Genomic DNA, 24440 nt, shown 5'->3' on the forward strand with positions numbered 1-24440 from the left:
GGCAAATAATTAGATTCACACTTCTCATCTGCTGCACAGGTGGAATTAAAGAATAGCCATAGAAACCTGGCAATTTGCAAACTGCTGTTCTGCAAAGATGTTACAGATCTCAGTTCAAATGGGATGGTGCTGTTTGAAACTCTTTACCTTCAGAGGAGTCAGAGTCCTTCTGCTCAGAAACACTGTTCTTGTTGTTGTTTGCTGAGGAAAGAGGTGGCTGCTGTTCTGTTTCCTCCTCTTCTTCAGAGTCTACACTGCCATCATGATCTCCGTTCTCAAGATCACTTTTTGACGAACTCTCTGAGGTCTGAGACGCTCCAAATCTAAATTGCAGAACTCGGAATTAGAAAAACCCATAGGGCAGCCAGTTCATTCCTCATCTGCTTGCTCCCTGCCCCAGGCAGAAAGCACAAACTGTGAGCTGACCAAGTCTGAATGCCTTTTACAGGGCTTATTTCCCAAAAAGATGCAAAGCTCAGACAGGTAATAGCAGGCATTCCTCTAGAGATTTACACTAAGGTCCTTAAGTGCTTCACTTGTCAGAATGCATCTGCAGAGTTGCAATGTGGAATATGTGCAGTGACATATTCAGGACTGGAGAGTGATATGAGCAGACAAAACAGTCGTAAACAAGGGGAATACTAGTGTGGTGTCAATTCTGTGTATGAGCAAGACAATCAGTTTACTGATGCTAGGCAAATAAATGTTAAGGTCCTGGCAATTTCCCTGTCTCATTTCATCATATTTTCAGACTTGGAATTACAGAAATAACTTTATTTAATAACTGACTATATCAACGAGATGAAAATTTGTAAATTATTTGCAATGTCAGATATGCACCACAGGAGGTCACTCATGCTTGTGCAAAACATTTTTTTTTTTTACATCTTGAAAAAGAATATACTGTCTATTACCCTCAGTCTTACAATTCTTTCAACCTCCTTTTCTCCAAATACAAGGAGAATAAGTCCTAAATGTTTCAAACTAAGGATTTTTTTTTAATTAACTTTGATAATATACTCAGTAACTAGGTGTTTCAATCATTACTGCATTTCCTCCAACTGGATCTTTGCTTCACATTCAAAACAAACCCCCATCTCTTTTTGCAGAAGTGTGACATGGAAAGTACTCAGACTTTAGAAAAAAGCCTCAAAGCACATAAATGACAAATAAGCATGTGCTTAACTGAAATGTACAGTTTCATAGCATTTAGGAAGGAAAAAAAAAAAGATTTTGATCTTTTGTTTTCACCTTACCGTGTTCTTGATTTAACTTGCGTTGCATAGGTTATCTCCTTCTCTTCCCAGATGTCTTCTTCCTCCTCATTATCATCAAATTGTTGGATCCGCTCATTGCAGCAGGCTTCAAAGAGGGAAGCATTAGGCTAAAATAATATTAAGAAGAAATCAAGTTCCATTCATTCTTTGGAAACAAGAACAAGAACTTCAGCAATAGGAAGTTCATAGAACAGCATTTGTACACAACTAATACTATGAAGGTGTTTGCATTTATTTCATTTTACATCCCAGGTTGTGCAACAAGCAACACTCAGCTGTGGAAGAGTTACGATAGCACAGAATGCTCAGAAGCAGCCCGCTGATAGATCAAGAAAGGAACACAACAGTATCTCAGCCAGCACTGCTTCCAGAACAGCAGGAACTCCTGCACGCTGCTTCATAGCTGTTCCCCTCTGTATCCCTCACAGTGGCAGGAATATAAAGTCACTGTAGAAGAGGTCTGGAAGTAATTCCCTTAGGAATACATTCACAAACTGACCATCTTGGAACTGCATTAGAATTCCGTCACACACAAAAACTGCCTACTCAGGAAAAAAGCAAGTTAAGCAAAGCATATAAATAGCTATTGGTGGCTGTAGACTTAGCTGGCAAATTCAAAAAGAAAACAAGTTTTCTTTATCAACAAAGCACTGTACAGAGCACCAGAAGAGAGAAGAAAAACTCTCTGTAGTACTGTTTAAGTGAAAAAGGAAGTATTTTAAGACTAAGGAAACCTAAGTCTTAGTATTGACAAAACCAAGCTTTGGTCAGGAGAATGAGCCTGGCATCACCTCTTTTAGCCACTGTCCAGCTTCTTCAGTGAGTACTGATTTTAAGTCAATAAAACAGAAAAGGCAAGGCACAGCATGGCAGTATTTAGACCCCTAAGAAACCCAGTGCTCTCTATTTGCATTTTTTCCTAGTCTGGCTACGGGAAGATGATCAGAGTGAAAATAAGGAAAACAGATTGACACTGCTGGGGGGGGTGAAGATTCCTTCAATGTAAAGAGTACTATTACTGAACATCCTCACCAAAGCTGTAAACTGTAGGGAGATTCTCTGAGGGTACATGTAACACCCTGAGCTCCTTAAATGAACTCAGTCATGAGGACACCTTCTCCTTGACCAAAATAACATACCAAATCTTCTTCTTTCAAAACAACAACAGCTGATTCAAGCATAACCTTGGCAGATCTGCTCTATTAAATAAATAATTATTTAATCCCAAATATTTGTTTCATACCAAAAAACCCACTTACACTGTCATCATCTGCATCTATATTGAAGTTTATCTCTGCGATTCTGTCAAAGGGAGCACTGCAAAAAGAAGGGAAAGAAACTTTAGTGATGGCATGGAGTAACAAAGCACTTCTGCATCCCCAGCACAAGACTGGAGGATAGCTAACCACAGAGACACTTCATACGACCACTAAATGCCTTCTGTGTTTGTTTCCTGAATATTCACTTCTGTATTACGCACAATGGTCTCCTCTCTTTGAGATGAAAGAATATTTCAGATCTTCATTCTTAGGTCTGATTCAATACTCAATTGAAAAAATTTTGTCATTATCACGTTGATAGGGTATTTTGGGGCTTCATGGCAACCACAGCAATGTCTGGCTGTTATTTTGCAACTCTCATGGTACCTATGGAACATAAAGACTATCTTAATTTTTTCACCAGGTCTCTCCAGCTGATCCAAATCTTATAGAAAAAAACCCCAAACCTCATAATTAACTAAAAAGAGAAGGAGCTGCACCCAGCTGCTCTGGAATTCCAGTCCTGCGTTCGCCCAGGAATTCCACTGGGTTCCTCAGCATGAGACAAGACCCAGAGACAGGACTAAACTCTGCACGGTAGGCATACACCCGGAATTATCCAGAAGGGACTGCACCCACCTGTTTTAACATAATTACAGTAACTTCAGGGAATCTTAGCATACTAGCGGCGCTCAACAACCCCAATGCATTACTAAGACATGTATGCTGCAAAAATTAGTAAATAACCCAATTTCTGATGCAGACCTAAGAGCAGCTATTGGAAGAACAGCAGAGGGTGCTACAGGCCAAAAAACTCAAACCGACTGGCAGTTCGGGGCAACAGACCGTATCTACTCATCTCTAAGTTTGGACAGTGTTATTTTCTTTTTAAAGATGCCTGTTTAGTTAGCAAAAAATACTGTCGCGCAAATAACCAGGACATTGAATCATTATTAGTATTCCTTCAAATATTCAAATTAGTATCTGCAACAGTTTTCAAGAGCTGGAAAAGAGATGACAAGTACCACTCTCAGAAAGTTCAGTGTCAGAACCGCTTTGTAGTGTATTCTTCTCCTTTTCTAATCACAAATAGAGGGATAACATCCCAGTTACAGATTTCATTCAGTTTCATGTTCACTTTAAAAATGGCATTAGCTACCATCAGAAGCTCCTCATGTAAGTTAACTCTTCCCTTCCACGCAGACAAACAAGTTCAAGATTTGCTGCTGTCTCACAGAGGTTAAAACTGTATTTTATTTTTTAAAAATGAGTAGAACTAGAGTAATCCACGTTCATTTAAACTCTCATTCTAGTCTGGAACTTCTGGGCCTTATTGAAGTTCTGACATCTACAATGCTCAGAAAGGTGGACTCCAAAATCTTTCTCCATATTAGAATACAGTTCCCAACTATTTGGCAAACACCTTAATGGAGTTCCTAAGACCCTAAGAATCTTGTGACTCTCTACTCTGATTCATGCTTGAAAGCAACTCTAAAGCAGCGGAACTATTTCCACATCATAATTTCATTTAAGGTATTTCATGGAAGCCAAGGGTTGCTAAAAATATGGTCTGAGCAGAACCAGAAAAAGAATCCTCAAAAAATCAAATCTGGAGCAGCCAAAGAGTCAGAGCCATGTGGCATACCCTGAGCTTTCTGGGCTAAAAGATTCCAGTTTCTGTCAGGATTCCAAGACACCAGGATCCTGCAGTTCTTCAGAGAACAGACTCAACATTTGCTGGCCTATGAGTGTCAGCCGTAGGACAGTATGCACAGCGGGTATGGCAGTCACATACTCTCCCTGTCACCTTGGATGACAAATAATTCCTTTGATTGAGATGAACATTGCAATGAGATGACGGCAAATGGGCAAAACTGATGAGCAGGAAACACACTGGGTTATCCTCCTGGAGCACTTTTCCACCAGTAACTATACTAAATGGTTACAATTTCTGAACCATTATGGATAAGCAGGATAATTACAGTCCCAGTAATGTCCTTAGGTACAATTTTCAAGGTGAGACAATGACCTGCAGTTTTAATTAGATTACAGTAGTTATTCTGTAAAAGCAGCACAAATTCCAGCACTGAATTCAGCAAGTCACGTATCATTAAATCCACCTACATCTGCCTTCTTTGAACTGTTATTTGCTCCTGCCTTATCTATGCTTCCTTTTTTTAAGGGAGATAATGGCTAAATTTTCCTGTGGACTTCATCAGAACGCTATTCTCTTCTACTCCTAATTTCAATAAAGACTTAATGCCACTGGAAAATATTTCTGTAATTGCCTAGCGTTTGCTGTAATGCTTTGCTTTCTGTGCAATTAAATTTATTCTAGAATATGGACAGATAATAGTTGCATGTTTTATTTAATGTTTCTCTTCAAAATGAAGAAGTACTTCTCCTTAGTTCTAAAACGGTCTTTGGAGATCAAGGGTGGACTCCTATGAAAGGAAAAAAAGGTCAGCTGTTTTTCAAGCCACTGATCAGTCTTTTGTTTGTTTCAAACTGAAGGAGGTATACAGTGCGGTTCATTTTAAAACCTGAACCAGAAGAAGATTATATGCAAAGAGGCTTACATGCTAAATATAAGGCTTTTGAAGTTTTATAAACTTACTTGATATTATCATCCTGGTCTGCAAACTCCTCATCATTAAAGCCAAACTGATCCACGAAGTTAGCTGTCATCTGCTGGATCTGGTACTCTGAGAAGGCCTGAGCAACAGAACCCCAAAAGAGCTATCATTAAGATATTCAAAGATACTCAATTAAGCTGGCTGAAAACACATGTTCTAGAAAAACACTGGTATCATACAAAACTGACAAATTCTGAGAAATCACCTACACCATCCCCCATTCTCAAAGCAGGATCAAACAGATTTCTGCAAGCCCTGGACAGATGCTTCTCTGATCTGCTCTTAACTTCTTCCAAAGAGAGTTAATGACATTTTTCTAGGAAACCATTGGCTGGCTTCATTATTCTATTAGAACATTGTATTGGTCCTTTTCATTTATTATCCCCAATGCAATATGAAATTCACCTTGCTGCAAATTAAGCCCACCATGGACACCAAGGTGGTACTCTTCAATTCCTCGAAAATCCTCTTCCTTGTAGGATGAGGCATATGTCTTCATATGACCTTGTCTTCTCTTGACAAAGTGGACCAATTCTTTCAATTTTTCTTCCTGTGTTAACGTTCTACACCTCTGATCATTCTCACTACTATCCTTTAGATTACCTTTTGCTAATACAAATCACTTCTGAAGTTCACTACCTCCAAGTGGACATTTACCAAGGAGAATGGAAAAATTATTCCCCAGGTCTTTGAGACAACACTCCCACATATTATGTTGGGTTTCCCACAGCAGCTTGGGTCTTCTATTTTTCAGCTAGTGCCCCAGGATAATTGCACAGATATGCTTTTGGCGACATTCTTGCCTACTCATCCATGCCTCATTCTCTATTTATGAAAAGGATTGCTTCTGTCTCTAAATAGAATCTCACACTTGCTCTTACGTATTGCTCCCCCCCAACCCTTCAGATAATTTCTCCTATTTGGAGGATAATTCTGAATACTGGTAGGTAGCCCACTCCAGTTACAGCTAAGTAATTCAAACACGCATCTCTGCAGCTGCACTTTTGTTGTGAACTCGCTGGAGGCAATACGAAGGACCTGTGTTCCTGTCTGAGGAGTCCTGAGGGCTCCTGTCAGTATTTCTAGTGACAGTTATCAGAGTAAAAGAAAAAAAAAAGTTGTGGTTGGTTTTTTTGGGGTTTTTTTTTGGTTTTTTTGGTTTTTTTACAAAGGCAATGCATTTTTCCTTTTTAATGTACTTTCTAAGTCTCATTTGACGAAAAGAAAGGTATTTGTAACGTCAAGAGCAGCCAGAGTATCTGGACAACAGAGTAACTATAAACTACTTTCAGCTCATTTTTCCCTTAATTAGATTTCAGATCAAGATTGTCTTTTTATTCCACATAGGTAGCTTCCTACTAAATATGTTCTACTAGTGCTCTTTATGTTCTTAGTATCAAGAAAGGTTGGAGAATCTTGTCCAAATGCTTCATCCTGAAAAGCAGCTTCCATAATTTGATGGACCTTTAGCAGAATACCTCAGATTTTGAGGATCCCGAGATCTTTGCTAAATGCAAGCGAACCTTTAATTACCTCTGTTTCCTCCTAAGTCAAGGCTACTGCTTACTGCTCCCACTTACTGCTAACATTTTAGTATGGCTCCTTCAGTTTTTAACAGTCTGCATAGCCCAAGAGGAAGTAGAACCCCTCTGTCAGCTCCCATTCTACTGCAGGTAGGTGATGCACACTACCTGGTTGGCTGGGAACTACAGCAAGTTGCTGCAACTGGTCTACAACATCAGGACCACCCAGTGTGAAGAGAATCAGGAAAAGAGCAAGAAATATGCAGTGCCTCACAGAAATGTGAGGCACATCATGTATCTGGGACTTGAATGCAGTCTGAGCCAAATTTATTCCAAATTGGAGTCTAGACCATGTAAGTAACTATACTGGAAAAACACAAAAAAGCTGAACACACACTGACTGAGAGTAGAATCTAGAAAGCTGCTCTATACTAGGAAGGATTAAGAGCAAATCAGAGAAGCAAGCTTCCCAGGAATAGTGAAAAGCATGCTGTCAGCTCACCTGCTGGAGAGAGAGTTCATTGGGAAAAGCACTCTCAATGTCTTCATCCTCACTGGAAGAGTGCAGATGGTGAGTGCTCACCTGAAAAAAGGACAAAACAATAAGCACAACAAAGCAGAGAAAGCTCAAATACCTTTGTTCCACACAAACAAAAACCAGACTCCTCAGAAGGCAGAAACTGTCCCAGTGAATAACACACAAACATGCACCAGTTTTCCAACATTTATCAGAGTTGTGCTACCTGAAAAACTATTATGGAGTATGTTTTCTACAAACGCTCTACCCTTGTACACTTTCTTCGTAAAAACAAGCAAAAGAAGAAAAAACCCAGCATATGACTTTTTAAAATTTAAGTCCAGAAAATAGTACGTCTATCTGAAATATGCACCATATCACTGTTCTCACCAAATCCACTGTATTCCTCCTGTTTGTTTCTGTCAGCGTCTCTTCTACAAAACTCTCCCATCTCCCTCTGCAGTCTTCAGGTAGCTCTGTAATAAAAAGATCACCATAAAGATTACCACATCTCAATAAGAAGGGATCAAAGCCAGTCATTTAGTCCCACTGGTTACCTACAAGTTTTTGAGCAGACACATAAACCTGCACATGAACCAAGTAATGCATCCATTATGTAAACATTCTGCAAAGTGAATTAAATTTTACTCATGATTTTCTAAAAATGGTAAATTCTGCAGAGAAAGGAACATCTTTTATCAGGCCAACCAGTAAGATATTGCTGGACTTAACTCACTTGTGGAATTACAGTGGCCTAAAGATGCAAAATTTCTACTACAACTTTCTGAAAACTGTAAACATGTGACTTGAGTTCTACATTTTTCCCTTCCTTTTCTTTCATGGTGATTGTGGTGGGTTGACCCCAGCCAGCAACTAAGCACCCGCCCAGCTGCTCACTCAGTCTTCCCCACAGAAGGATGGGGGAGAGAACTGGAAGACCAAAAGCAAGAAATACTCATGGGCTAAGATAAAGTTTAATAAATGGAGAAAAGAGGGGAAAAAACCCAAACCAAGTGATGCAAAGGCACTCACTCACCATCTCCCAATAGCAGACTGATGCCCAGCTAGTTTCTGAGCAGGAGCTACCTCAGAAAGACTTTTCCTCCAGTTCCTACTGCTGAGTATATGGCATGGAATAGCCCTTCAATCAGTCCAGGTCAGCTGTCTGGCTTCTGGCTGTGTCCCCTCCCAGCCTCTTGTCCACCCCCCCCAGTCTACTTGCTGCGGGGGGGCAGAGTGGATAACAAAGCCTTGGTGCTGGTGCTGTGCAAGCACTGCTCAGCAAGAGCTAAAACATTGCTGTGTTGTCAACACCATTTTAGTCACTGCTCTGAAACACAGCACCGCATGGTTGCTATGAATAAAGTTATCTTCATCCCAGCCAGACCCAGTACAGTAAAACAAGAGAGAGAAATAACCAGGACTTGTGAAACTTGCAGTCTTTACTAAAATATTTATAACTTCTCAAATTTCATGTGGATATGACAACACACCGAGTTACTATATTACCATTTGATATGTTTGTTATATGCCAAAAGTGGAAACTCAAGTCACATTTGCGTTCATTATTTCCCTTAATAGATGCAGATGGAAAATCTTATTTCCTCTCACACAAAAATGTCAGCTAGAATTAGTTCTCAAAATAAATCCAATGAAGATATGATGGACAAAGCCTGGCAATGTGAATATCTCCAACAAAGTGGAGATGGAGGGTCTCCGTCATCATTTATTCTTGTGTCTCCCATCCTCTCAGACAGATACAATAATAAGGAAGCAGAGGAACACCACCCTAGAATGCTGTAAATAAGCATTATAAACATATACATAAATCCGGAAGAAAAGAAGCATTCTTTAGCTCTAAAAGGATACCTTCAGTATATGGCTGCAAAAACAAAGTTCCATCTCAATATGATTGTATGAAAACAAAGAGCAACCAAATTTGGCCTAGACATTATTTCTAAGTTACGGGAAACAGGGACCCTCACAAAATACATGCAATAAAAGTCTTTCCAAAAGGCCTGAAAGTATTATTTAATCAAGAAAAAAAAGAAGGACTAGAGAAAGGAGCATGTACCTTTAATGAACTCACTAATTTGAGTCTGCATGGGGCCCTTCTCCATATTCTGTACTACAGCATTGGCTATCCGGGTGAGGTGGCCCATATTGCCTCGCCTCATTCCACCTTCTGCCCTGAAAAGAGAAAACAGTCAGTAGCAACATAACCAGGCAGCAGGAATCCCAGGGTCACAGTCATAACCGCCTTCATAACCTAGCCATGCTAAGAGTTCCCCACTGTTGCAACAGTCTGACATATGTACACATTACACCAAGCAGGGTTAGTATAGAAGATGCAGCAGAGACTCAGCAGGAACACCCTCTGCTCATGCAGGCAAGGCACAGGAGGAGTTTAGCCAGAACTGAACCTTTCTGCATTTTCTCATGTATTGAGATGGAAGAGATCACTCATCCAGTTCAGAATACACGTGATAAAATTTAAGCCAGTTACAATGAGGAAGCTAATCGGGTACACTGAAAGACCGCTGCAGAAATAAATAATCTGATTATAATTTTCACTAAAGAAAACTCACAGCAGTAAGAATTTACATCACTACTACTGAGAAAGCTTTAGAGAGTTTCACTTGCAATTGAAGTATTAAGCAGATGAATTCAAGAGAACAAAAGACAGTAATCTACAACCATTAGATTTCCCCCTTACAAAAAAAGTGTAAGAAGCCACCATTAAGTCCAGGCAGTTCCTAAGTCACTTTTCTTTGAATCTTCATTGGTTCTCCTTCACTAAATAGCAAAGCAGCAATCTAAAAATTGTGGGATGAAAAGCCTGAACTAATTGTGCTTTCTACAGTATCCAAAGAAGGACTGATGAGATTTGAGAACAAAAACCTAAACCCAGTGGCAGATTCCTGGCAAGAAATTTCACAGTACCATGTTTAGAAACAGCATTTCTGCCTTTAAACTGGCAGGTGCTGAAAAGAAACCCAGACGAAACTCCCAAATCCTCAAGTCAAATTCTGAAATTATTATTTCTTGATGTAGCCCAAGGAGCACCCAAGGTTAACTCAAGCCACCACAAATCAAATTGGTGGGTCGGAATCAAACTGAACAAAAATAACCCCCTTACTAACAGTAAGTTTCCACCTCAGGTCACTAAGCCTCCAGCTGTAAAACAAAGGTTTCTTTCCTAGATGCTAACAGAGTCCATGCATAATAAAGACTTTCATTTTTCCTTGGGAGAGAGGAAGACACTAAGTACATCAGAGCTAATTTTGAGATGGCATGCTGTGCTCATGTAAATTCTTCTCTACCCTTGCTCGGGGGCATCTGTGTGCAGCAGTCTAAGCTGACAGGTCAAATACAGCAAAGCCATCAGACAGTATCAGCTCTCCTGATCACATGCACTTACAGCTACATTTTAAGCTTTTTTTTTTTTTTTGCATGTCCTACACACCCCTTGAAAAGTGTAATCATCTCCTGAATCTCTAAAAAGTTTATTGTGAAATTATCTCGGGCTTTCTCCTAATGCTGGAGCTGAACATTTGCAGGTGAGGGGACTAGATGGTTTAGAAAACAAACCCTCATCCCTCCACATGTTCCTGCACCAAAAACCAGAGTACAAAGCCAATACAAACTGTATCTGTACATACAGAGAATCACAAAATGGTTTGGGTTGGAAAGGAGCTTAAAGACCATCTAGTCCCAAACCCCTTCCACAGACAGGGACACCTTCCACTAGACCAGGTTGCTCACAGCCCCATCCAACCTGGCCCTGAACACTTCCAGGGATGGAGCAGCCACAGCTCCTCTGGGAAACCTGTGCCAGCGCCTCGCCACCCTCACAGTAAAGAATTTCTTCCTTAGATCTAATCTAAACCTGCCCTCTTTCAGCTTAAAACCATATCCTCTTATCCTATTGCCACAGGCCCTATTAAAACATCTGTCCCCATTTTTCCTACAAGCCCCTTTAGGTACTGGAAGGCCGCTCTAAGGTCTCCCTGAGCCTTCTCTTCTCCAGGCTGAACACTCCCAGCTCCCTCAGCCTGTCTTCATAGCAGACATCCTAAAATAAGGAAAGCACTAACCCCAAAATTCAGGGTTGAGAACTACTCAAACTGAACACCTGGAAACGAGTTTCCAATGCCGTGCTACAACCTTCTGCACACAGGTTCATGGCAATTCCTTTCGCAACCCCAACCCAACAAGACAGACAGCTCCAGCCCGTACCCAAAACACTGCTGAGCACCTCGGCTGCAGCAGTCCTGCTGCAAGCCTGAGGCCACCTCCAGCACCCCCAGCCTCAGGTTAGAGCCCGCCTGCAGCTGGGGTACCCCCAGACCCCCAGGACCATGCAGGCACACCCAAGGGGTTACACCAGCATCCACAAGGGCCCTGTACAGACCTGCACAAGAGCTCTGGAGGACAAAACCCATGGGTGGATGGGGCCAAGGGACATGGCAGTGCCCTACTGCTCTCTATAAAAATGTATGTTTTTCAGCAAACTTGCAAAGCTCAGCTTTCTCAAAAATTTAAAGCCTATGGTGACAAGAGCAGCATACAGCAATGCTGTATCTGTCTGGTCCTGTGGAAGTACCTATACAACATGTTTTCTTGGTTGAGCAGACCCTACACACTGCTAGAATGAAGACAGCAAACATGCAAAATTAACTTTTATTTCAACACTTTCAAATACTTTTATCAACCATGCCACAATTGGTGGTTACTACACTTACATCAGTAGGCAGGCAAAGATGTGCTTCAGGAAACTGACGTTTCCTATAAGCTCACATTGATGACCAGGCTTACTTTATTTTCAATTCTAATTATGCAGGCAGATCAAATGGATTGCAGTAAAAGAATTATGTGGGTTACCTAGAAGTTAAATTCTAATAGTTACAAAGTCCTTCATCAAGAACATATGGAACAACTAAAACTAAGAGAACCCAGGGAGAAATTCCATGTTCCAACAGGAAAATATATTACCACCATTCCTGCTGATGATTTTTAAGAAATAATTCCCAAGCTCTTAATTTGGAATTGCTGACCCTGGGGCTCCCAGTGCTTGACTCCATCTCCTCACTGAGTGGTACAATAAACCTCATATAAATCAAACTCCTTAAAGCACACCATCTGAGATACCTCTCGTTAACGCAGTATTTTTTTCTTGCCATTAAAATTCTTTCCAATATGGTGACTGGAACTATTTGGCATAAAATATGTATGAGCTCTAGTTCCTGTCTAATTTAATTAGGAAACTTTTAAGCAGCAGCCACAGATATTTTTGTTACCTACAAGACTGTGCACAATGATAGTTGTGTAATTAAACTATCAGTGAAATTTTTTATCAACAGCCCTAGGGGCTGCAAGAGGGAAAACCCCTAAAAACCCAACAAATCCAAATTTTAAAAAAAGTCAAACCAAAACTCAACCCAGCAATTATGGCCTGACAGTAAGCCTAAAACAATTACAGCAGGACTACAAGGCACTCTGAAGCCATAAAGAGATCAAAATAATGGGAGAGGACCAAAGCATTTAGATGGACAAAGAAACAGAAGTCTAGATAGTGTTTTCACTTCACTTCAGTGTGTTTTAGGGTTTTTAAAATTAACTTGTTCTTATGATTGCTGCAATCAGCATGAAATCCAAGTAGTTTATAAAGTTAGAATATTAAATGTGGGGCAAATCTGGGGCAAAAATGCTTGCCCGTCTCAGTTTCCACATAGCTGCTCACTCTAGGGAGAATATAATTATGCATTTAAAAAAAAAAAAAGAAAGAAAGAAAAAAGTTCTATGCCATGTAATTTCCTGAGAAAGCAAGAAAGAGGCACATTGTGCGTTTGGGCTGATACATTATAGACACTTTGAAAAAATCATGCTTTCAAATCATATGCCTATTTAGTAAATTTGGTTTTTAACATGCAAATAATACTAATTCCAAATCATAATCCAAATCATTTTTTACACCATTAAATTGTAAATTATCCAAATAATTGAAAGAATATTTCAAGGCAACATTCTAAATCTGCAGCCTTAGAACAAAGACCTTCTGAACCCGAAATCCCTTACTGTATTTTGTCATTGGCTTCCCAGGCATCCAATATCCTTTGCACTAGGCAGCATTTCTGGAACAGCTAGAGGGAAAAAAAAACAAAGAAGAAAAAAAAGAGATAGGAAGAACATTTCAAAAGTTTGCCAAAGTAAGACTCATGCCTTACAAAGTCTGTATTGAACTGTAGTTACTTTTGTTCATTCCTTCACTCCTACTGAACAAGAACTTAAAGTTCAGCACTTATCTTTCCCAAGAGCTCAAGTTTCTTCCTTCTCAAATTTTTCCTCAGAGGATCCAGGGAAAACAGCAATACCTACACACATCTTCAGCCTGCTTTTGGGCTTCACATAAGCAGCAATGAAGAACATTGTCATGTTACAAACACAACAAAAAATTTTCATCGTTAGGGCCACCATGCAGAAGCTAAAACATAGTCAGCTAGTTGTAGTTGCTATTTTTTTTTGTCCAAAGTTTATATACATCTTTACTAAAAAAATTAAATAAAAATAGATTCAACAAGCCCATTAAATGAGATGGGTGGTATGTTTATTTTGTAATTGGATGCTAACAACAAATGCACAAAAGCAAGTACACTTCCATCCAGAACTGACAGAATCAAGTTATAGCTAGACACTTTTAAATAAACTCCATCTTCTTGAACAGTTCGTCATACCATTTCCTTGTTAATGCATATGCAGACTGAATCAATCAGTCTAAAATTCTCAGGTGACACGACCAGACTTACATGAGTAACCATGATATTCTCGGTATTGTTTTCTGGAGTCTTTAAGTTCTCTGTGGCCACATTTCCATTCAGCACCTCTTCTTTGCTTTCTAGGTCATTAGTAGTAGTTTTTCCCTCTTGCACAGAGTGCGAGAGGATAGCTGCTATGGACAATTCCACTTGGAAATGCAAAAAGTTATTCCATGTGTATTTAAAAAATAAGTCCTGGGGAAAAAAAAAGAGAAACAAAAGAATTCACTCTAGATACATCTTTCCGTTCTTAACAATCAAATGATATTTGAACACTGCCCAATTAGCTGTATAATCAGCAATTCCACTAAAACAGTTTTACTTGTACACCTTAGCATCCACTTATGGTTGGAATGTGCTCTGTTTGCTCTGCTGTAATGCATACTTTCCAACAAACTGAGCACATAGGAAATACTCTCCTACACAGCTAGGTCTCACAGCACAGACATGCTGAAAAAAAAAGTTATCTATTCTGTGGTTGACTTCATCGTAAGAAAAATATTAACTAAATTTCTATGTATGAAAATAATTTTCTGAAAGATTGTCCAGGTTCTATCAGCAGTTTTCAGAACATGTCCCTGTTCACAGCTAGACAAAAAGATCAGCTCTCCGTATTATGAGAGCTGATACAACTACTAATTATTGTAACAGTAAATTTGAAGCAAAAGGTTCAGTTCAAAATACTAAGCAACTGTATTTGTATTACAAATACTATTCTGAGGACGGATGTTCCTCCTTTCAGTAGATTAGAAAAACAATTGACACCAGCACACATGAAGCAAACTACCTTGCACTGAACAGATGAAAGGGAAAGTAAAATTGTTTCCAGTGTAAAGTTATTCCCCCTCTCCTTAGTCACAGTGTCGCACTTACAAGTAATAAATTCATGGTACTGAGTCTGCATAGTTCCTGATTAATACTGGGAGTGTTTGTGTGAAGCAGAGCAGCTATTAAACGAGATCCATGAAGACGAGCATTCCCCAGTGGCTCCTCCAAGACACCAATTGTAGTTAGGATTGCTGTTTTCTATCAGAGAAATGGATAATGAGTACCTCAGCAAAGATCAACATTTCCTCAAGCATATATGCACAACGATTTGACTAAACATAACGAGTTCATTTCATAAATACTCTCTTCAGGTAAACCAAAACCATTTTCCCATACAGAGGACAGTGTCATGCAATCATGGTGAGACTTCTACTTCCAAAACTGAAGATTAACATCAAAATATCCACTAACTGAAAGCTCCTTTCTCTTCACCCCTTAACCATCTTTACACCAGTCCCAACGTATCTCTATTTCTTCTCTCTTCTTCTACAGAAGTCCTCTTCCCTACTTCTACTCGAATACAATGTTTTTCAAAATTCCTACTGCCTAGTCCCTAAGCACCTGAATTATAAACTTTAAGCATGAGTTCTTCTTCAGAAGTAATCTGCCTGTTCCAGCATAGGGTGCTTTCAGAAAATATCCAGGAAGCCTTTGTATAAAGAAAGGGAAACCTTGAAACACACTTCAGGAGCCATTTGCTCCTGAGAGATGCTGGGATGCCCTACCTTGGGAGGGCTGAGCAGCAGCTGGTGGAAATCCTTTAGCCTTGGTTCAATACCATGTAAGATGCTGCTATTGACAGTGTAAGACCTTTCAAATCCCTGAGTGTATGAGTCCATCAGTCCTTCCACTCTGTAAAGAAGAAAAGCACAACAGTTGAGATTTGACAAAATCTTAGAATGGTCTCCAGTCACACTGTCCATGTTGGTCATTTTCTCTTGAAAAATAACTATGAATATGAAAAATAATAATTTCTGGCTACTGAATATATTTACATAACTACATTTCTATTAATGTATCATTTATGATATGCTAGTCACACAATCAAAACTGTGAATGAGATGAGTGGGAAGACAGACAATAAGCTGTCTGCAGAGCTGAGAGACGAATTACTGAAGTGCTTCATCATTTTTAAAACTTCCCAAACATTTGAAAAGTAAATTACATAAGCAAGAGTTACTATAAACATTCGTTAAAAACCGTAAACCTTCCACAAGTGTTGAAAAAGATGTATATAAATACACTAACCAATGAAAACCCTGAGCAGGCATGCAGCTGTGCTCATAACCATACCTCTTTATCAGCAAGCAGTAAATTACAACAACTATTACTAGCCCTTTCCAACAGCAGAGTCTCACATTGGAATAAAAGAAATGCTTTCATTTCAGTCATGAGATGTAATTCCAGCAAGGCAGGGAATGGGCTAGATAGGAACGCCTAAGCCTCCAACTCACAAACCTTCAGAGATCCTGGGCACAAGACATGGTAGAATTAGTATTTAAGCTTTTCAGTTTTAACTCCGCATATGACTTTCTGACTAGCAACTTGTTTGCCCAGTGCCGCCATCTGTCCTTCTCTTTCATCTTTCCTAACCCTCCATTATTTCCTTCACTCTTTTCTCCTCCTTTATAAAAAAAAGAGATTTTCAATGTCTCCCTTCCCAGAACTCTTTTGCCTTTTCTCTCCTCCATCTCCGTAAGAAATAAAAGGGTGATATAATTTAAAAAAAACCCAAAACTATACAACCATATATATATACACATCATCACACAGTTTATGCATGACATACCACTCCCTCCCCTACTCTGCACACATTCTGCTTTAAGATCTCTGATGTTACAGACAAGACTGCTACACACATGCAAGAAAACTAAAGAGCCCACAAAAAGGCCCAGTTGCCAACTGGTACAACTGCCATGAGGTACAGCTACTGCATCAAAGAAACCAAACAGCTTTTGTTGCACTTGTTTCTAGACAGCACATCACACTAGGCCAAAAAAAAAAATCTCCTTTTTTGCTTAAGTAATACTAGATTGGAATTCCTAAAATTGTTCTTGCTAGAGAAGTAAGTGCTAACTTACCCAGAGCGCCTTGTTTCCAGCAACGTTAGAAGAACTTGTGTTCCATTCACTATGCAATTTTCAGTCTGTTCTCCATCAAACATATTCTTCAGGAGCTGCTCCACACATTCCTGCCTGTTGATCAACACACACACATTAGCAGCATACGAATTAGAAGTAATTTGGCAGTTGCTTTAATCACAAAATATCCACTTCTGGGTCTTCTGAAGAAAAAGGCTGCAAGTTTTCTTTGAGAAAGAATAAATACAACCCCTCTGAAGTCTCATAGGACAAGAATGGCTCTACACCAGGTTTCTGAACTTGCTTACTTGTCACTAAGACAAGACCCAATTATAACTGGACTCCAAACCAATTGTCATTCTCCTTTATCAATAGGATATACATCTAAGTTATAAACTGGAAGACAACCCAAGTGTAAACTCAATTTAATTTACTAAAGACAATATGAAGCTATCAGCGGACAGTCTAAAATTATCCATCACAATCCAGAAGACAGAGACAACAAGAAGTAGAAGTTGACCCTTACAGTCTGCCAGTGGCATTGTAAGATCCAGGACCTGGAAACGGAGACCAACAAATGCAAACTGTAAATCATATGCACCTTTTCAGTAGTCTTCACTATTATCCCCTTGAAATATTTTAATCAATTCACCATCTCTGAGCCCTTAAACCAAGATAAGATGCCTTCTAAATACTGACAGATTTGGGGCCAGGTGGAGGGATCACCAAGCAAAGTCTTGAAGACTGCTGAGTCAGAATGAATAATGATACTGGTCCTTTCTAGCATCACAAATTACTCTGAAATGGCCTTAGAATTGAAGAATAATTAGCACAAAGGTAACAGCCCACTTTTCTCTCTGTTCGGGCTGGCACTGTTACTCATCTACAGTTACTTGACTGCTTCCACCTCTGTATTCAGACCCTTTCCCATGCTAATTCTGCATATGTTAATGACAGCTCTCCAAAATCCAGTACTCAGCAAGTGCCATTCTTGACTGGCTAAGTCACATGTCCAGCTAAAAACAGTGTTACTCAAGTTCACAGCCTCATTTTTACTATTTTCTAACATTCAAAATGTCTCATTTACATTTGTATAAATAAAATGAGGTAAAAATGTAAAAATACATGCATAATGCATAAGAAAATTATTTTAATAAGTAGCATCTAAATACACTCCATCAGCACAAGCACAAGAGGCAGAGTCAGGAAAAAGAAGTAAGAGTTTACTGTAATTAACCAAATTCACTTTTATTGCATACAGCCAGCCGTTACTGAAAAATCTAGATTTGGAATCTATTCCATAACTCTGCTCACAGCTCCTTCTTGCTCTATTATCTCATCATTAATTCATGATTCACAAACAATAAAAGTTACCCGAAGATCAAAAAAGGTTACCAGTAACGCTCAGAAAAATTGGCCAAGAAAAGCAGCGAGATAGGTGACCTTCAGCAGAAAGGTAAGTTGTGCAAAAAATCACTTTTGCTCCAAGTATTTTTTCCTTCTAAATGGTGCAGTGGTATAATGACTTTTAGACGTGTCTTTTCAAAGTGCAAAGACATTTTTATTTATCTCCTGGAAGTTACATGTGGTGCTTTAAAACACGCAAAATGCATACCCAGAGAACACCAGGAAGATGAATGTGACTGACAGGGAGCGCAAAGAGAGAGGGGGAAGAATACTAAAGACCACCTGAGTAAAGTGTGAGACAAACTTCAAACTCCAGCTTTGTGTAATCAAGGAAGCTTGCTTAAATCCCACCACTGGTGTCACAAAGGCTCTCATGAAAGACGACCACAGGCAGCAATCTTCTGCTCCACACACAGCAGGGTTCCACATCCCTCTCTGAAACTACCAAGAAAGTCGAAAACTACCAGCAAAGTCTAAAATTACCCAGAAAGTCTGAAAGTACCATGTTCTCCACAGAACTACAAGCCTCATTAAAGGTCCTGGGCTTCCCAGGTGAAATGACCCAACTGGAGACAGGCTAACCTCCAAACATTAACACCAATTACAAAACCAATACAGACCTGATAAGATGCTGAAGGCTCTGCAATCAGGGTTGCAATCTACACTGACAATCCAGCATTGTGCTATTTAACAAGACAGTATTACGGCAGGCCATGGGACAAAAGGCCAGATCTGCCTCATTTCTGCAGGCACAGCAAAGGAAAGGAAGTATTTAAGGAAGAGCGTTGCCTTGCAGGGGCAGTTACATGTCAAGCCCATGGAAGATCTTTTGCACATCTGCAGGGACTGTGGCTTTCCAGTGCTCCTGTGCAGCATGATTCATGTCCTGTTTTTACCCACACACATCTGCTCCTGTCCCAACAGAAGCCCCAATATTCATGTATGAACTGACAGCTCAGAATAAGGAGAAAACAGTAGCAATGTCACATAAGTTAAGAAAGCTCTGGCTCAACAAAAACATGTAAAAGAGGAATTTTAAGCCCTAGCTATAGAGGCTACACTATTCAATGCAAACTCTTGTTTCTTTTCTGTCAAAACGGCACCTTCAGGCCTAAAAGAACCTTATTTGGTTTCAATCTCACACTGAATCTCCAGTAACGTTTTTAGGTTTGAAGCAAATACAGGAAGTGGCAAGCATGCTAAGATAAATAATTCAAAACTACATCACAAAGAACAAAGAAATAATGCTAAGGGAATAGAGTAAACAAAAAAATCAACATTTTATGGTACACAACTCATACCTAACACTATTTGGGAAACTACTCCTAACAAAAATACTCTGAAGGTTTCTCACCAATATATTCCCCCAGTAATACTGAAGAAGTTAGCTCTGTATTTAAAAAAACAACCACCAAACTTAAATGAAAAACTTCTTCTGAGTTTCACTGCAAGTTGTCTGGACAATCAAAGGTTCTGAGAAGTGCTGGGCACTGTTAGCTGGGATCACAAGCATCCTTGCATCCTTTTTTCAAGGGAATACCTTCTACCAAAAGTAACTTAGAAAACCTGAAAAACTACAAATGCTTCTTTTGCCAACTGTACACTAGTGCCATTTATCACTAGATTACACCTTTAGAAGAGCCTAGCACACCCCAACAGTTTCCAAATGATAGAAATCACTAGATTCCCCTCCCCACAATTATTTAGTGATTACCTTCAAGTAAGTTACACAAGATCACCTACAAACATGACAAAACACAAACCAGAACAGCTTTCCTACTTTTTCCAGCCAAACTACCAGGCCTAATAAAAGACAGTAGTATCTCTATTTACAAATTGTGTCTGCAAAGTTTATCACCAGAGTGCAGAAACAATTAGGTACCTGCGTTGTGCCATGCCATCTCTAATGAAAGCACTGCACAATGTTTCTGACATGTGGTTAGAGCTTGTGAAGGTCACAGGTGACAGTGTTTTGAGGCAAAAGTAGTAGCTGACACTAACTTTAGTGTATTTCAGAGATCCACAGGGACAGTACACAGAGAGAGATCTAAATTGTCACCATCTAGCCCTAACACCACAAGGAAATGGAATGATATTTTGAGTATCATTCAAATAGGGAAGACTAGGGAGGCATTTAAAGTGTGCAGGCTTACTTCTTTCAGGGTTCAACCAGATTTGGAGAATAAAACCAGGCAGATTAATAATTCAGTCTCAGTAACAGGCATGCAGACAATCTTTGGTGAGGGCTGTCGGGCTGTATCTCAGCACCACCTGATCTCTGCAGAAGTGCAGGCAACCCAAGGTTCACATAAATTATGGAGTCTACAACTGATATTTGACTCAGGAGCCCAAACCAGCATGCCAGAGAACACTCAGGGTATGTAAGCAGACCTCGGCAAAGGTTGGAAGACAGTTGATAGTGCCCCTTACAAAAAGTGCACAGTGACATACAAGCTACTATGAATTCCTTCGGTTATCACAGCATTTGCTTCCCCATTTTGAAGAACAGCAACTTGATGATCTGAAACCTGTCTATATGGTGCAACACTTGCACAAGTTGCAACAAGAGCTACTGATTAGCCAAGTATGACTGAATCAGAATCATCTGGATTGGAAAAGACCTTTGATCAAGTCAAACTGTCAACACAGCACTGCCAAGTCCACCACTAAACCATGTCCCCCCCAAGAGCCACATCCACATGTTTTTTAAATACCCCCACGGGATGGTGACTCCACCACCTCCCTGGGCAGCCTGCTGCAGTGCTTCACCACCCTTTTGGTGCAGAAATTTTTCCCAATACCCAATTTAAACCTCCAAGAACACCGTCCATACAGGAATTTTAAGATTTGTCTTTGTGGGATTTCCCTTAACTATTGCCACCGCAGTTCACCTTCCTCCAAATTCACTATGAGTGTTTTAACACATTCACTAGTATTGCCTCATCTCGAATCAGCTTGTGAGCTTTGGGGATTGCTAACCCTGATTTGCCTTCATACAGAGCTACAAAACTCAGAGATCTCCACAGAGGCAGTTAAGTGATGCTACAGTTTAAAAGCAGTATTAAATGGTTGGCACAAATGTCAAGAGTTAAGCAAAGGTTTCACATGCATAGTTTGTGTCTCTAGAGAGCTATCAGCAAGTGACAATTCTAGTAGAAAGTAGTTTATCAACAGTCCTCTGACAAGTACTTACGATTCCAGTGCTGTGAGAAGTGGATCAGGCTCAGGTATATCCTGGAGCTGATTGCTCTGGTCTCTGCTCAATCTTATGATATCACACAGGGTCTGGGAAGCATTTGATTGCCTCTGTAAACAATGTTAGAGAATACATTTCAGTACTGACATCTCTACTTGGCTCATTCTGGCAATCAGAGACAATTTAACATAGCTGGGAATGCAAGAAACTGACAATCGTAATTTTTTAAAACAAGTGCCTCCATGTTCTACATTATTTGTCTGTTAAATACAATATGAGTTACTAGAAGCATTAACAGATTTTAAAATCAAAGAGGAGGTCTTTCTGAACTTAATAGTTAAATGCAGTTAAAAGTTTTCAGGAAGTGAGGATTCTTTTTTTACATCTTCCCAACCAAGTGTGTTAACTTGCAAATCTCAAATATAAGTATTTCATTCTTACTTCTCACTACACAGAGGTTTCCTGCATGAAGAAAAATAAATAGCTTGATAATACCCTGTACAACTTCTTTATTATGTATTTAAAGGCTTTAAAGTAGTATTTTGATAAATTAATCATCTCATTCTGGCTATCAATCAAAGACTCTCTGTAGCTACTATACGTATAAGATCTTATGCTGTAATTAAGCATTCACCAATAAGATAGCATGGCTGAAGGCATACAAATCAGCATGTTACTTCCAACTTTTTCTCCCAGAAGGGGTAATTTTTGCTGTGATGAGACGAAGGAATCATAGTGTTGGTACTAACACTACACCATAAGAATCCTGTGCCATTCAGTTCACTTTGCTGCTGGCACTTGCAGGAAGCTGTGGACAAGTGCCACCATCCCCATTTAAGTCAAAGCAGGCCAGCTAGAGACCAACACACTTCCTTGTGTTTTTCCTGCTCAGCATCAGGGACAGCAGTCAACACCCAAATGTGAAATGATAATGTAGGAAACTAAAATCCAGACCTAGAGCTCCTGGCTTGGGCATTTTGTGAACATTATTGAAAGAAAAAAAAAGGGGGGAAAAAGCACTCTGTAATACTCAGCATTTCTCTTCCATGGGCTCAGAGAACTGTGTATTGTAGATTTTACAACTGAATACCTCCTTGCTTATGGTCTAAAAAGAATTGAAAATTTCAGTGAACTGGTTAATTTAGATGTTTTTTAACAGCCTGTTTCAAACAGCAGGTTCCTACTTAAAACCAAGTTGCCACTGACTGTAGACACTGAGATGAACTGATGCAGCAGCAGAATGAACTAAGAAATTAGTAATAGAGTAAGTCAAGACTAAAAGTACAACAAAACATTTTGCTATAGAGCAACCAGAGGACGGACAGGATGTCTATTCATACAGATCGTCTCTCGTCTTCTCTCTCTGTAAGTCACCTGGGCATTATCGAAGAGACAGAAGAGTCTTCTGGAACTTATAAGACGCACCACCCACAAAGACAAAACTTAGTCTTGTCATACTCACGTCCTCATCCTGGCTTGAATGGATCAGTTCCACAAGTCTCTGAATAATCTTTGCTTCATTAAGCCACTGGAAGGAAAGGAAGAGGGAAAGAAAATCCCTGTTTGAGATCACAGAATTCAAAACCAGAGGATCTTTGATAAGTCTTGTGTAACACAGGCTTTTCAAGAAGGGAAAGCCCTTTCCTTCTATTTCATAATCAAAGCCACAAGCAGTATACAAACTCCCCTAAGCACAGACAGAGATGCATTTTAATTTGCATCAGTATGTACTACCTTGCCCATGGAACTAAAAGCTTAAATACCCTTGGAAAACACGGAACAGATCAGTCATGAACACTCATCTGAAGCAGCATTAGTGTAATTATCGACATGTTCTTCTCCTACCATTTCCTATTCTTACAGCCTTACTACTGTTTACACTAAATAATTTCTCAGACTTTGAGATGACACAACAATGCTATTGTGTCTCACGTTCTTGCTCTACGCCAGATTCAGACTACTTCCTTTTCTTAGCACAAGCTATCACTTCATCTCCCTTTCCTGACTGCATGCAAACCAAGTACACCATCTGCAAATGACACATTCCAGTTTTTCCCTTCCCAGCTTCATATGCAAGCTCAAATTCTCATTTCCACCCAATCATTTTCACTTAAATTTCTACAGTTTCCATTCCAGGCAAACAGCTAGATGTCTAACATAAATCAAACTACTCAGTCAAACTAATGCATTCACAGTTGCTTTTGAAATAACTGACCAAACATTAATTAAAAGACAGACAGACTTTGGAGGTTTCTGCAATGATATAATCTTCCATCACTCTCCAGATGAGTCATGGAGAAAATGAACAGTCTCCTGCCTTCCATTTCTGTTTAAGATGGCTCTATGCCTATCTTCTCTCCTTGAATGCTGATTTTTATGTTTTCTATTCACGTGACTTCAACTATAATCCTTACATTGACTTGTTACCAGCTTTGCTCTAATAACCTTCCTACCAATCTCATCCTCTCCTCTCCAATGCCATGTTGAGTTATGAACTATGAGTGACTTAAAAGAAAAATTCCAAACCACCATTTTTAGTGACTTTTCGCATAAATAATACTGCTGTTTTCCTACTAAGTCTGAAATGTCTGACTTAAGTCTCCTTTCTGGTGCATCTTATTATTGCAAAAATACTAACACTGCCCAAAAATCTACCCAGCATACAGCTGCAAAACCAAGTATTTAATTCAAGACCCTATTTTCAGATTTAGTATCTGTACTTTCTTCTTCGCGATATCCAGTTTATCCAGTTCAAAAAACTGGATTCCTAAGATATTCTTCCTCACCAGTCTCTCTACCAACCTATCTTTTCAGATTCTTCCACTGGTTTTTAGTTTTCCAGCATCAAAATTAAACTCCTAAACCTTCTTCTCAGGACCATCACAGTAGAGTTTATCCCTG

The 24440-nt window shown here is 39.6% G+C and overlaps 1 protein-coding gene across 2 annotated transcripts in view; it reads right to left on the reverse strand.

Moving 5' to 3' along the window:
* Window positions 1–24440, reverse strand: part of PPP6R2 (protein phosphatase 6 regulatory subunit 2) — a 106920-nt gene that overhangs the window by 16781 nt on the left and 65699 nt on the right. For both annotated transcript variants that reach the window (XM_056340335.1, XM_056340336.1), the window contains 14 exons: window positions 23002–23067; window positions 21537–21649; window positions 16937–17050; window positions 15581–15707; window positions 14901–15053; window positions 14019–14222; window positions 13291–13355; window positions 9287–9402; window positions 7603–7688; window positions 7198–7278; window positions 5154–5251; window positions 2537–2594; window positions 1257–1384; window positions 148–323 (listed from right to left, as the gene is read on the reverse strand). In XM_056340335.1, coding sequence (XP_056196310.1) covers window positions 148–323; window positions 1257–1384; window positions 2537–2594; window positions 5154–5251; window positions 7198–7278; window positions 7603–7688; window positions 9287–9402; window positions 13291–13355; window positions 14019–14222; window positions 14901–15053; window positions 15581–15707; window positions 16937–17050; window positions 21537–21649; window positions 23002–23067 — 1585 coding nt within the window. The remainder of the gene's footprint in view (window positions 1–147; window positions 324–1256; window positions 1385–2536; window positions 2595–5153; window positions 5252–7197; window positions 7279–7602; window positions 7689–9286; window positions 9403–13290; window positions 13356–14018; window positions 14223–14900; window positions 15054–15580; window positions 15708–16936; window positions 17051–21536; window positions 21650–23001; window positions 23068–24440) is intronic.

The sequence above is a fragment of the Falco biarmicus genome, chromosome 5 (assembly GCF_023638135.1).
Source record: "Falco biarmicus isolate bFalBia1 chromosome 5, bFalBia1.pri, whole genome shotgun sequence".
Classification (NCBI taxonomy): Eukaryota; Metazoa; Chordata; class Aves; order Falconiformes; family Falconidae; genus Falco; species Falco biarmicus.